The sequence below is a fragment of the Dicentrarchus labrax genome, unplaced genomic scaffold, assembly GCF_905237075.1.
Source record: "Dicentrarchus labrax unplaced genomic scaffold, dlabrax2021, whole genome shotgun sequence".
Lineage (NCBI taxonomy): Eukaryota > Metazoa > Chordata > Actinopteri > Moronidae > Dicentrarchus > Dicentrarchus labrax.
Window position 1 is genome coordinate 13,024,664 of NW_026136722.1, and position 12,284 is coordinate 13,036,947.

At 39.3% G+C, this 12,284-nt stretch overlaps 1 protein-coding gene across 1 annotated transcript; it reads right to left on the minus strand.

The window, feature by feature from the left end:
* Positions 1-807: 807 nt before the first annotated feature.
* On the minus strand, positions 808-4,286 carry si:dkey-43p13.5 (homeobox protein unc-4). The gene is made up of 3 exons (XM_051388094.1): positions 3,853-4,286; positions 3,391-3,548; positions 808-2,707 (listed from the first exon to the last, which is right to left on the minus strand). Exons 1-3 carry the CDS (start codon positions 4,085-4,087, stop codon positions 2,291-2,293), a joined length of 810 nt encoding a protein of 269 aa, XP_051244054.1. The 5' UTR covers positions 4,088-4,286; the 3' UTR covers positions 808-2,290.
* Between the last annotated feature and the right edge of the window lie 7,998 nt (positions 4,287-12,284).

Consider the following 12,284-nt stretch of genomic DNA (forward strand, 5'->3'; position numbering starts at 1 on the left):
AGAGTATATTCAAATGTTACCTGAAGACAAAATGTTATATTTGTGCTTCTGGAATAGCCATCTTGATTTTGGGGAAATTAAATACAATTCAAATACAATGTCCATATGGTTAAATTCAAACTGGAAAGGAGCAAATGTCTCTCTACATTTTATTTTATCTTACGGTGGGGCTGTATTGTAATGCTGCTGTGCTTTTTTTTCTTTTTCCATATAGGTCAGGCCTATTTGAACATTTACAATATTTTCATGTAATGCCTCATAAAATTAATATTTGTTGAGTTGTATGCTCTAGGATTTATGAAGTATGGCAATTAAACAGCAGACTTGCTATCTGAGCCAGCACATCGGGGTCAGTGTGCAGTATGAGAACCAAGAACAGAGTCTGTGATGTGCTTTTTTTTTTTTACCTCAGTCATCTTTGTGTGGGGCCTAATTGGGGACTAATTGAGGCCAACTATTGTCATATAAGAATTCTGACCTAATTAGCCCATATTATGGTGTCCCACAAAATTTTAGGGAAAACTCAGAACTTGATTTCTCAGCAACTTTCACGTAGTAAACTGAATATGAAGAATTATACTCGTAAAGTTTGTAGAGAGATTTGTGAGAAAGCTTGAAGAGTCATTCCACCTAAACATAAAACAAAACAACTAAAATCTTCCAATGTGCTTTTCTGAAGTTTCACATTTGAGCCAGAGATCTCATCAGTGAGTTTTCAAAGCTCTGACATGGTAAAAGTAATTAGTGTGTGACCAGAGTTGAACTGACGTCTTTCACTGTAAGACATAAATTGTTTATTTGTCACAACAACAGGGTCTCCAACAAAATTAAACACATTAACACAGCTTTAAAAGTTTCACTATGGTCCACATAACTAATCAGAGATGTGTGACAGCAGTAAAAAGGAAACGTAGGCTATGTATTAGTTGGATTGTAAACACAAATACTGCATGTTGCCTTGTCTGAACTATCTCATCTGTCCTGTCTGAGGACATCTTCGTGTCCAGAAGGGGGCAGCCTCACACTGCACTCATAGAGGACAATCTCACCATGCCAAACTTGTTGTTGTTGTTGTCAAGGCATAAATAAAGCATGCAAATAAACAGTGCTAGTATAATTTCCATGTAGAAGTATATAGCAATTGGATTATGCCAGCACACAAATTATACAATGTGCGCATTCAGAACATTTGTGCATTTTTTTAAAATAGGTTTAACAAGGTGAAGTTCACCAATAAATCACTCGTATATAGCTCAGATTTATTTTGTCTGCAGTTTGAAGAAAGTTGAGATGGCTTTCATAACATGAATTTAGAAAACCAACAGTGTTTGCCGGACCAAACATAACAAAAAAACTAAAGTTATACATTATGTCACAGTTTGTGACTTCATACTTTATTTACCACAGCTGATGTTATCGTTTTATATTTGTTGGTCATTTAACTCCCTTAAAACGAGCCCTCAAATGTTCTTCTCTTTCAATTTTCACTAGTCTTTGTGTAATCTGTGTCACTATCAATGAAAATGAAAAAAAAAATCAGTATACTATGTCTTTGATGCAAATACTAGACATGCATCATCTATATAGACTCAGTTTTGATGATTTCATTTTTCAGCTATTTCCATTGTTTCCTGTGAGGACGTGTGGCTGCATGCAGACATCCTGCCTGTCTGAGAAAGTAACCGGAGAGGTCAGGGATGAGCTTGTCATTAATGAAATCATGTAGAAATTATCTTACTGTATCGCATTTCAGCTGTGCCCTGATAGACTGATACGATAAGGTGGCAGCATTTGTCATTTGTCACTGTTATCTGAACGGGCATACAGTCTGTGCCATTATTTGGTGTTGACAACCTAAACACTTCAAAGATGTGATAACAATCTCGTTCAGAAAGAGACATAAACAGCACATGCATGTGAGGTTAAGGAATGTCCAGACATTAACTGAAAATAATGTAGGGTATAGAAACTTTTTACAGTTCTACATATTTATAAAAATAGACTAAAAAGTGATACATGGAACCACCCAAACTTCCAAAGAAACTCTATTTAAACAAGAACATCCAGAAAATTATGTTAGTTGTAATATACCCTGAAAATGAAATTTAAAAAAGCAACCAGGTGACCATTTGCTTATAATTTTTTAGAACATTTTATACTGTAAAGAAAGCAAGAAATATTTAATGATGGCTAAAAAACAAAGCTCCTCATCCCAAAAAGGTTCAAAAAGCACACCTTTTTTTTTTTTTTTGGTTATGATTATCTGTACAAACAGGAAGAAGGAAGATGATCAATCATTGTGCATGGCATCAGCTTCCTGTGTTTGTGACTGTTTGTCGCTTCCTGACATGTTTACAGTGCTGTGGATCTCAGCCTCATGCTCTCTGGCTTTGGCCCTCAGCTTGGCGATGCTGCAGGAACGGAGCTCCTCTGAACTTGGCCCCTCCGGCCTCTCCCACTTCCCCGACCTCTGGGTCACAGGCTGCATACGTATGCTCAGCGCAGCACTCGCAGCATTTGTCCATGGATAGTTTTTATCTCCTTCCTGTCGTCTCTCGCACTGCTCGCCGTCAGAACTTTCTGTGTGCTGTTTTAAACTCGCTTTCTCAGACTTTTCATTATTGTCTCTGTTTACATAAGGCCCTGCAAGTTGGCCCTGGAGTTTCAGCTGTCGTCTCATCTTGGCACGGCGGTTTTGAAACCAAACCTGGAAAAAAATGAAGAAATACTAAATATAAATAATCAGAAAATATAGTATATAATATATTTTGCTGAAATTCTTTCAAAATTAGAAAAAAGTTTTTAATTTATTTTTTAATTTTTCATATTTAAGAGGGTAACTTCTGAATCTTGTTTTTTCAGCACTTTATTAAAGGATACATTTGTTCAAGTCAACTCACATGACTGTATGCACACAAAGAAATTAGTTGCTGTAGACATTCCCCAAAAATTTTAACCTCAGAAAATACCAACTTCATTTGACTGACCCAGACTGCTCAGGCCTCATATGGAACAAGTACTATAGTTTTTGACCCCCATCTCTTACAGTATAGACATCAGGAATCTCTTCACAGTCAGTACAAACAGGAGGAAAAAGTACAGAAACCAATGTGCAGGTCTGTGAGTGTTGTTTTCAGACAGACTCCAAAGATGTGAACCTAACCAAGCTATACTACATTAATATTGGTACTTTGAGATCTTGAATAGAACTGAATAGAGAAATAGGTCTGTGAATTTAAATAATGTCTGTCAACACAAGCTGGTAGTGATGGACCTGCAAAAGAGTCTGTAGGGCTAAATAGATTAATTTACACACTGTACAGAAAAATTAATGGTATTTGAAGGAGTATGAAATGAACATTTCCAGGAGGAGTTCAGTGTGCCAATTACCTGTACTCTGGCTTCGATGAGGTCCAGTCTGACGGCCAGGGCTTCCCTCATGAAGATGTCTGGGTAGTGGGTGGTCTCAAAGGCCTTCTCCAGCTCCTCCAGCTGCCAGCTGCTGTAGTTGGCTCGTGCACGACGCTGCTTCACTGGCCTCTGTTCATCTGGAAAGCACAGCGCAAGCACCAATTACACAATCGCCAACGGGTGACAACGAACTAATGGCTCTAGATTGGATAATTAGCGCAGAAATCATTAGGCCCACTTTAACACTGCTTGATAATTGATTGTTAGTTACGAGCTGTTAGCTAATCTTTTGTAAACATTTACACTGCAATCAGATGGTACTCACTGACTGTCTTAGAAACTGTGGTCATACAGTGCCAGTTTGGCTGTGCACTATCGGCACAAGTCCTGTATCATACAATCAGTCCCTTTTTGGCCACAGCAACCGTGGTTTGAACTCACCTATACCATCTGTGAGTGGCCCCATCCCAACCGCCTGTGTGGCCAGGAGCAAAGCTTCCTTGCATGGCTCTGGCTGCAAATAATTCCTCAAGGATTCATAGCTGATAAAGGGCCCCGGGATCAGGATCTGAGGTTGAGAGCCCAGTCTGGTTGGGAATGCAGGGAAAAAGTGAGCTGCAGGTGAATGGAAAACTGCAGGCAGGAGAGTAGATACCAGCTGCCTTGGGCCAAACATATCCAAGATATTAAGAGTCCAATATTAAGTGTCAGTCCACTGAAAAGGGCCAGATTGACTCCTATAGGGATGCTGGTGGATTGGTGAAATGCATCCCAATATCCTGTGTAAAAAAAGTATATAAAATAAATGATGATTGTCCACCAGATGTATCCAGTTGGTTGTTAGAGCTGCTGTATGTGGATGAGGTGCTCAGCTTCAGGTGTTGCCTGAAGAATAAAGGTAGGACTTGAGTAGTAGAGGTTGTCTCACCTTAGCTTTCTGCTCTTCTCCTCCAATCCTCCCCACCTCCTTTCCCGGTCACATGACCTCCAAACAGACAGCAGGGCTTGGTTTATAGCGGAGAGGTGAAAATCCAACCTGTGATTCATCTCTCAGTGGATTATCAGTATTACTCCAGTGTGTGCTGTATTCGTCATTTCTTTCCCAACCACATACTGTATGTCCTACAATCTGTTTCTTACATTTTAGTGAAAGGCTATGTTTTTTTTTTCTCTCTCTCTGCCTACCTGGGACAAGTTGCAACATCTATGGCTTCTGAAATTTCAATCAGTGAGATGGACAGGAGCTCAGTGTGTAAAAACTCATATGTGAATATGTGTACGTATATCCATTTAAACACGTCTACCTTAACAATTTGCACAACTCTTATCTGACTGGTTAAACAGCTGTCAATATAATAAGAACAAATTACTGCAATGGAGACATAATGAAAACACAAGTTGTTCATTCCTGAGGGATGAAAACAAGCACAGGGGCAGCAGACCCTGAACAGCAGGTTCCAGGATAAACACACTCTTCCTGACAACAAAGTGACAAACCTGAAAGCTCATTTGCTCAATGTTTTTAATCCCTCCTAGCAACCCAGTGTTTACGCTATTGTGGATTTAATTTTATTGTTTTTTTTCTTAAGTTGACGTTTTATTTTCCACATCACCAAGACAAGCTGCAGAAATTATCATGTCTGTCAATCTTCATAGCAGCCAACTTAATGGGTAGTAGCAGTGTATGCAAATCCCTTCTTTACAATTACAGTAGAAATCCACTAATGAAATATTAAACAAGGTAAACCAGGTGCAGTAAAAACTTGACACTAACAAACAACTAAATTATTGTACTACAATAGTACAAATGTGATTTTAATCCTCATAAGACCTCCTCAAACATTTATACTGATTAATGCATTTTATTTCCTTTTTGCAAAAAATGTGAAAAAGCATCCCATTTAAAATGCAAATACTTTCAACTGTAGCTGTCAAATAAACGTTATATTAAAATGACGAGAAAATCCTGTAAAATAGAATAATGCAAGGAAGCCCCAGTTTGTACCTCTCATGTATTAGCATTAGTGTTACATTCAAGTCAAGCATCAGTTTCTCTAAAAGATATCGCAAAGGAAAACAAAGGATGTTCAGCCTCCTCTAAGACTGTCCTGGACCATCTGGATTTTAAAAACTCTCTGAAGTAGTCACTGGCTACCATACCAACAGAATTGCAACTTGAGAAAGTTGATTTTTTCAGCCACATGATCTGATCAGATATCTTGTCAAAGACCTTCTGGGTTTTTCCGACTGTTAATTGTCTTTCAGAGAAACTTTAGTTAGCACTGTGACTTACATGTAATGCTAATAGATGAGAGGCACAACCTGGGAATGCCCAAGTGTGTACTTCAGCACAGGCCTGAGGTAAAAGGTAAACAGTCAATTCAAACACCTCAGTTTTCTGTGCCGTTTGATTGTTTGTTTTTCAGCGGGATTACAGAAAAAACGACTAGCCCAATTTCCATAAACTTTGTGGAAGGGTGTAGTATGGGCAAAGGAAGACCCCATTCAATTTTGGAGCAGATTCGAATCATAGGACGGATACTCAGACTACAGATGGGTAACAATTTAAAAGAAAAACCAACACAAAAACCTCTTATAGGGTTCAATGACCCCTTGTGTCTTGTATGAAAGCATTTGGATCATCCATCTGTACTTTTTCATTTTAGTTAACATTGTGAGAGAGGTAAATTGTAACACTGGTGTCTATTAACTAAATTCATTGCGCATTACGCAAAATTGTCGTATTTAAAGAGAATGGAGTGCCGTGACCTAACATAAAATCTGCCTCAAACATCACTGTAGAAACATAACAGTGTAGCAGAGGTCTGAGCTCTCTGAGTACATTTCTAGTTGAACTTATGATTTGTGCCAAACTTACCTGGAATACCTCTCTTTGATATTTGGTAACATGCTAGAGTCTCCTTCAACCTTCACTCCCACATGTTCTTGCTTGTTATTCATGTTATAACCTGTGTTTAATAACCCATATACTGCAATAATTAGTGATATACTACTTACCATCGTTGTAAAGTATGTCGACAGTAGTGAGTGTTGCCGAATACTTTTTGGATTTTTCCATCTCAGATCAAAGCATACACATCAACACATTAACAGCCGAGACAGGAAGATTATTAACACTTTTTTTCTTTGAGCAAGGCAGCTGTAGCTTAGTGTTGATGGATCTCTGATGAGATGATCACCAGCACTGTCTATGTGAATTAAACACAGGTGTGTCAATTAATCCGAAGATACATATCACCTAACAACACATCTTGCTAACTGCTCATCAGCTCAGTCTGCGGTGAAAACATTCAGCTGTCAGTGTTGTCACCGCTGCTGAACTGGCGGGCTAAGGCGGCTTTGATCAGCCCAGGACCTCTGCAGGAGGCAGCTGGTCAGAACTGAGGTGAGTCACAGGATGGTCATTCGTCTGCAAGCAGCAAGCACTGCAACGCCCTCACCTGTGGCCCTTTCATCTGCACCTGTTTAAACACTAAATTAATGCCTTAGTGCAGGCAATAAGGGGGTCAGTATTTGGGTTGAACTGATGCTGATGTTGGATTTATTTAAAGCTCATGTTGAGACTGAAAGCCGATATTTTGTTTCATTTCTTTCTGTTAAAAAATATTCACACATTATTTTATTACTGACTTTGTGAAATAAAATCTCTTTAATAGCATTAAGAACATTATGGGTCACTTGAACTCCCCAGTGAGAAGTGAAAAAATTGTTTTTGCACTTTTAATACAACTCGTCTATAATTACCTCAAAATACATATTAAAAAGGTGAAAAGGTATGTTGAATTAATAATATAAATAATTCAGGCTCTACATTGCTTTAAAGGTGTAATCAGGGAGAACCACTCCAATGGTGGATGACATAACCAGCCGATTAAAAACAACTTTTAGCACTTCAGTCAGTGTGTGTGCGTGAACGTGTGTGTGAAAAAACAGACAGAGATTGAAAGAAATAATTTCTTGGGTTTGCAAGTTCTGTGGGGGGAAGCAAAATAGATTAAAAGTGTCTAGTTTGAGCTGTGGCTAAATAAACACTGTGTGCGGTGGGACTGAGGACTGAATAGCCATCTCCGTTTGTCCCTGGCACACAGGTAGTTACAGGGATTTCTGGTCTGTTTGAAAGTAGACCCCCTTCTTCCACCCCCTCAAACTACTGTGTTTGTCTTTGCCTGGGTCCTTTAATGCCCATTGATCCAGATAATCAGGGACAAAATTGGTGAAAAACCGGTGGGGGAGGTTCTGACAGTAGTAGCTCAAAAGAGCTGCTTGTGGATAATTGAAGGAGGCATTAAGACAACAATAGTAATGGCTAATGCCAGGCCTTATTGGCCTCTCAGGTATTTCTTGCTCCCTGGATGACAAGGAAACACTGGAGATCCACAGCTAAAATGGCAATCATTGTATCATTAGCAGACCTTAAACAGCAGGGACAGAATGTGCTTTATCTGTGGGTTTAGAAAGCCCCCAATCGGATGCCCTTCAGATGGCTTTGAAATGGACTCGTTCGAGCTTGCATGCATTCATTGCAAAGTAAAGGGAAAGGAACATCTGAAATCTGCCTTAAATGTGAGTTTTTGGAGCTCGGAAAACATGATGATTCTCAAATTTGAAAACACCAGTGTGTGGGATTTAGAGGCATCTGGTGGTGAAGTTGCAGACTGGAACTAACTGAATACCGCTCACCTTCCAAGCGTGTAGAAGGAACTGTGGTGGTGAATGGCAGTAAAAGAGGACCCCCTCCTTTTCTAGATAAAAACCGCTCATTCTAAGGTTATGGAAACACAACAATTCTTATCAATGAAAACATACCTATGAATATTATACTCCCTTTCTGCCAATAGATCTTCGTAAATGTTATGCACTTGACCTTCAAATTCCTCCTCTACCTTATTGTTACTTCACTTGGATATTTTGACCTTCGCTGTGCAGAATAATGTGCAGAGTTTGACAAAAGAAGACTGCTTTCAGATTTCCCTGATGAAGAAGGAAAGTTTCTTCATGCTTACATCTGAGTTTAAGATGTGTACATACAAGCATCATTTTGTGACACCACAATTAGTTTGGAAGCCGATAGTGATCCAATGTGCAACTTATACAAGTGTGATGTGGAAACTTGAAGCCTCCCATATAATTTATTTGTGGAAAAACCATTTTGACCACAAATTATCACAGGTATTAACAGCTGAATATTTTTGTTTTAAAACATTAATGATTTTTTGGCTACTTGGGGGCAGCGGAAACAAAGTTAGAACACAACATTGACATATCACCTTTTATGGGAAACATTTTAGCAAACAACCACTCATCAAGCATAAACAGCGCTACTCATTTGGAGTTGTGTCTGCTGTCTGGTGCTGAGCAGGGAGTGTTCAATGGGTTTTTAGAGCTTTTTCACTGAAAACAGTGGTGTGGCCAAAAAACAAGGCTGTGAGTGCAGTGAGAGTGAACCAAAACAATAACAATTATAGCCTCTTTAAAGGGATGGGAATAATGATCAGAATACTCAAAAACAAATATAACTTTAATTGTGCATAACATATCCCACAAATCTTTCACAACTCATGGTATTTTTTTTGCAGAAAAAAACTTTCAATGAGTTGAAATTTGAATTAAATGATGCGGAGTATTTGGCTTTTTTCCTTGATAGACATGGCTGAAGTGGATTAACTATAACACTCTCTGCCCTCAGTGTGATAAGATACGATCTAATATAATGGAGATCGTGAACACTGCACATTATTATTCTTTCTCATCCACTACAATGGCACTTGAGCTCATAAAACAAGAGTTCTGCCAAATGTCATGCGAAGATGGATGATTATCGTCAGCTCCACTGTCATGGGAATATATCTATCTGGTGTAATTTGCAGGCTGGAACAGCAATGAGCATAGATAAGATCAATATTTAATGAAAGTGTAAGTGAAGCTTAAGGGTTGTCACTTATGCCTCTGCTGTTAATGACATGTCACATTATCATACTTATCAGATTGGGTCAATCTTAACTGCAATTACTGGCCTCATTTCTTTTTAATTCATTACAAATGTTGAATCATTTCAGTCTTCCACCCCTGTGCAAACACATTGGGAATGTATTCTCTGGCTGCTTGCCTATGTATTTTAGTGTCAACTGCTTGCACAAACTTCAAACTAAAATCTATTAATGGGAGCGTGGATTGGCATAATTCAATCAACACACCTAAAATGTGTTTGTAACTTGGAAGAAAAGTGTATTTCATGGCTGAGGAAGCCCCTATGCTTGGTGCCTCACTCTCCCTGGTAATAGTATCCCACAGTGAGCAGGCTGATTGTTTTAGTCCTGGATCACTGGTCATGGGATAAACCTGAGAGCCCAGCCTGCTTTTCATGTCAAAACCTTCAAGGGAAAGCGGCCACAATCCAAGAGCAATCACACTTGAGACATCAAAGTGCCAGGGAGAAGAGAGGCGAGAGCCGGTCCACATTTTTTCCACGCAAGCCAAGTGCAACTCAAGCGTGGAGGAAGAGGAGATGATCTAAGGCAAGGGTGCCATTGAGAGGAAGACGGAGAGCAGACAGATGTGCATGGGCAGGTAGCAGCACATCGGGGCCCCTCCTGTAGCTGAGAGAGACACCAAGAAGCCTCCGCTGGTCGCATTCCTGCTCGCTGTTCATTCACTGTCCACTTTCACATGGGCAGAAAGACCGACTGACAACCATGTTCCTGCACTTCGAAACAATAATTTACGATCTTACATTCCCATGGTCAGTGCTGGAAGAAGTATTCAGTTTGATTACTCAAGTCATAATACAACAGATGCAACAATGTAAAAATATAATCCATTACAAGTAAATTTTACACAAGGGGGAGGGGGTATCTGAAAAGTAGTATGAGCTAAAAGCACTCAATGTACCAAAAGTAGTTAAAACTACATGTTATGCATAGAAACGTCTACTTCTGAGTGACATACTAATGAAAAAATTTATAAATAAAACTTTACCGTTTTAGCTGGTCAAGGTGGAACTAATTTTAACAACTACTGTCTATACAGTTAAGGAGTTTGGTACAGTGGTTCCACAGGGGTCGGGCCCCCTCCATAGGGCCACAAGCTAAACTTTGGTTGTTGTAAATAAAGTTCTGCTACACATATTTTAAGTATTTGCTTTGCTATTTATTCGTGAACTATTGGATCATTTGAACATCTTGACTCTCAAACAGTTATTTAAATGAACTCATCTGAGAAGTTTAGAAGATAAATCTTTTATGGAATTGCTAAAGTTAGATTTGCTAACTCAGACATGTGAAATGGGACAAGGGACCCTTAACTTGTAAGGGGTCACAAGCCAAAAAGGTTGGAAACCACTGATTTAGTCTTTAACAATGTATTTTATTCTAATAACATTTGCTGTTTTCTTTTTTTTGACATGTGAAAAGTAAAAAGTTATTAAGATACAATAAAAAGTATATTTCCTTTTGAAATGTGGTGGTATAAATTATCATAAAATAAATACTTAAAATACAAATACCTCAAAACTGTACCTCAGTAAATGTTACTTTCCCCCACTGACCATGGTTAATAAATGTGTACCATGAAGATATTTTATTACCATTAAGGAAAATGTTCAGCATGGACAAATGAGTGGTTAGCTCCTAACAGCTGCATTTGAGGGCATCCAGCCTGGTATGATGAATAAAGGCAGAGGTTGTTAACTTGTCAGTGGTCCGTCAGACTATTCAGCAACAAGCTGGCCCCCCCTTCTCCCTCCCACCACTTCCTCGTTAGCTGTCATTCATCTCTGTTCCGCCTCACTGCTGCCCAGCCAATAGGATGCTGGCGCCGGACCAAGAGCCCAGGCTGCTAAGACTTGTGTTGTAAGTTGATTGATAACCATAAACAGAGCTTTCGGCTAGTTATAGGACACCATACAGGTGCAATTAACACATCAGACAGAGCCAGCAGAGAGAGATCAGTAGGTATGAGGCTTGATGGGTAGGACATGATTGGGTTTACATATGAACAAGTTAATTATAAGAATGGATGTGTGAATACATATTCATTAAAGGGGATTTGGAGGCATCATGAGGGTTCATAAGACAAAGGCACATATATAATGAACCTACAATGTCTTGGGTTTGAATTCTGTACATGATAGTCACAACTCAGACTATTTATATCTTTAGTTGCCCAAAGAGGTAAAAGAAACATGATTTTCATTATTTTCTTGTCTTCAAAACTGACATTGAGTCTTGTTTTTGTGTTCACCTTTAGAAAAAATCTGCATTAATGTAGTCTTAGACAACCTGCTTTCAGCCATCCAACCCGGGTATCTTATTGAATGCCTGTTATTTCTGAATGACAGATTCCACTGACCCACCAGTGTGGGCATGTCTCACCCTCACTGAGGATCCTTAACCATGCTGTGGCTTCATCTTCATGTCCTCCTATGTAACAAAACACCAGCAGCAGTCTCTGCTGTAAAATGGCCTACCCACATCCCATCTTCAAAGCACCCTTTGGTCTGTGTGATTGAACAATTACCGCCACGGTTAATTTACTATCAATGGGGACTTCCACTTTCCTAGTTTACTGGCATGCCTACACGTTATTTAACTTATCCGTTTGACTCCATCAAGAGGTTTTCAGATGAAGTCAGTGGCACTGGGCAAAACAACTCACACTTTCATGGCAAAATGGTTTCCATCACAGCATGTGCATCACGCCTTTAATTTGTCTGTTACACGCCAGTGAAGGGCAAGCGTACCTATGACGGCTGTTTCCAGTTTTATCAGGATCCAAGAATTATTGGAATGAAATGAAAAGCCACAAACCTTGCACCACTTATTTTTTTCCCCCCCATTCAGTCTTGTTTGAGGTGC

Excerpts from the sequence above, each read along its gene's own strand:
- si:dkey-43p13.5 (XM_051388094.1), bottom strand. The coding sequence starts at position 4,087 with ATGTTTGGCCCAAGGCAGCTGGTATCTACTCTCCTGCCTGCAGTTTTC. Across the intron at positions 3,549-3,852 it reads GCCACTCACAGATGGTATAG|ATGAACAGAGGCCAGTGAAG; the intron begins GTGAGTTCAAAC and ends TGTGCTTTCCAG. Across the intron at positions 2,708-3,390 it reads TCATCGAAGCCAGAGTACAG|GTTTGGTTTCAAAACCGCCG; the intron begins GTAATTGGCACA and ends ATTTTTTTCCAG.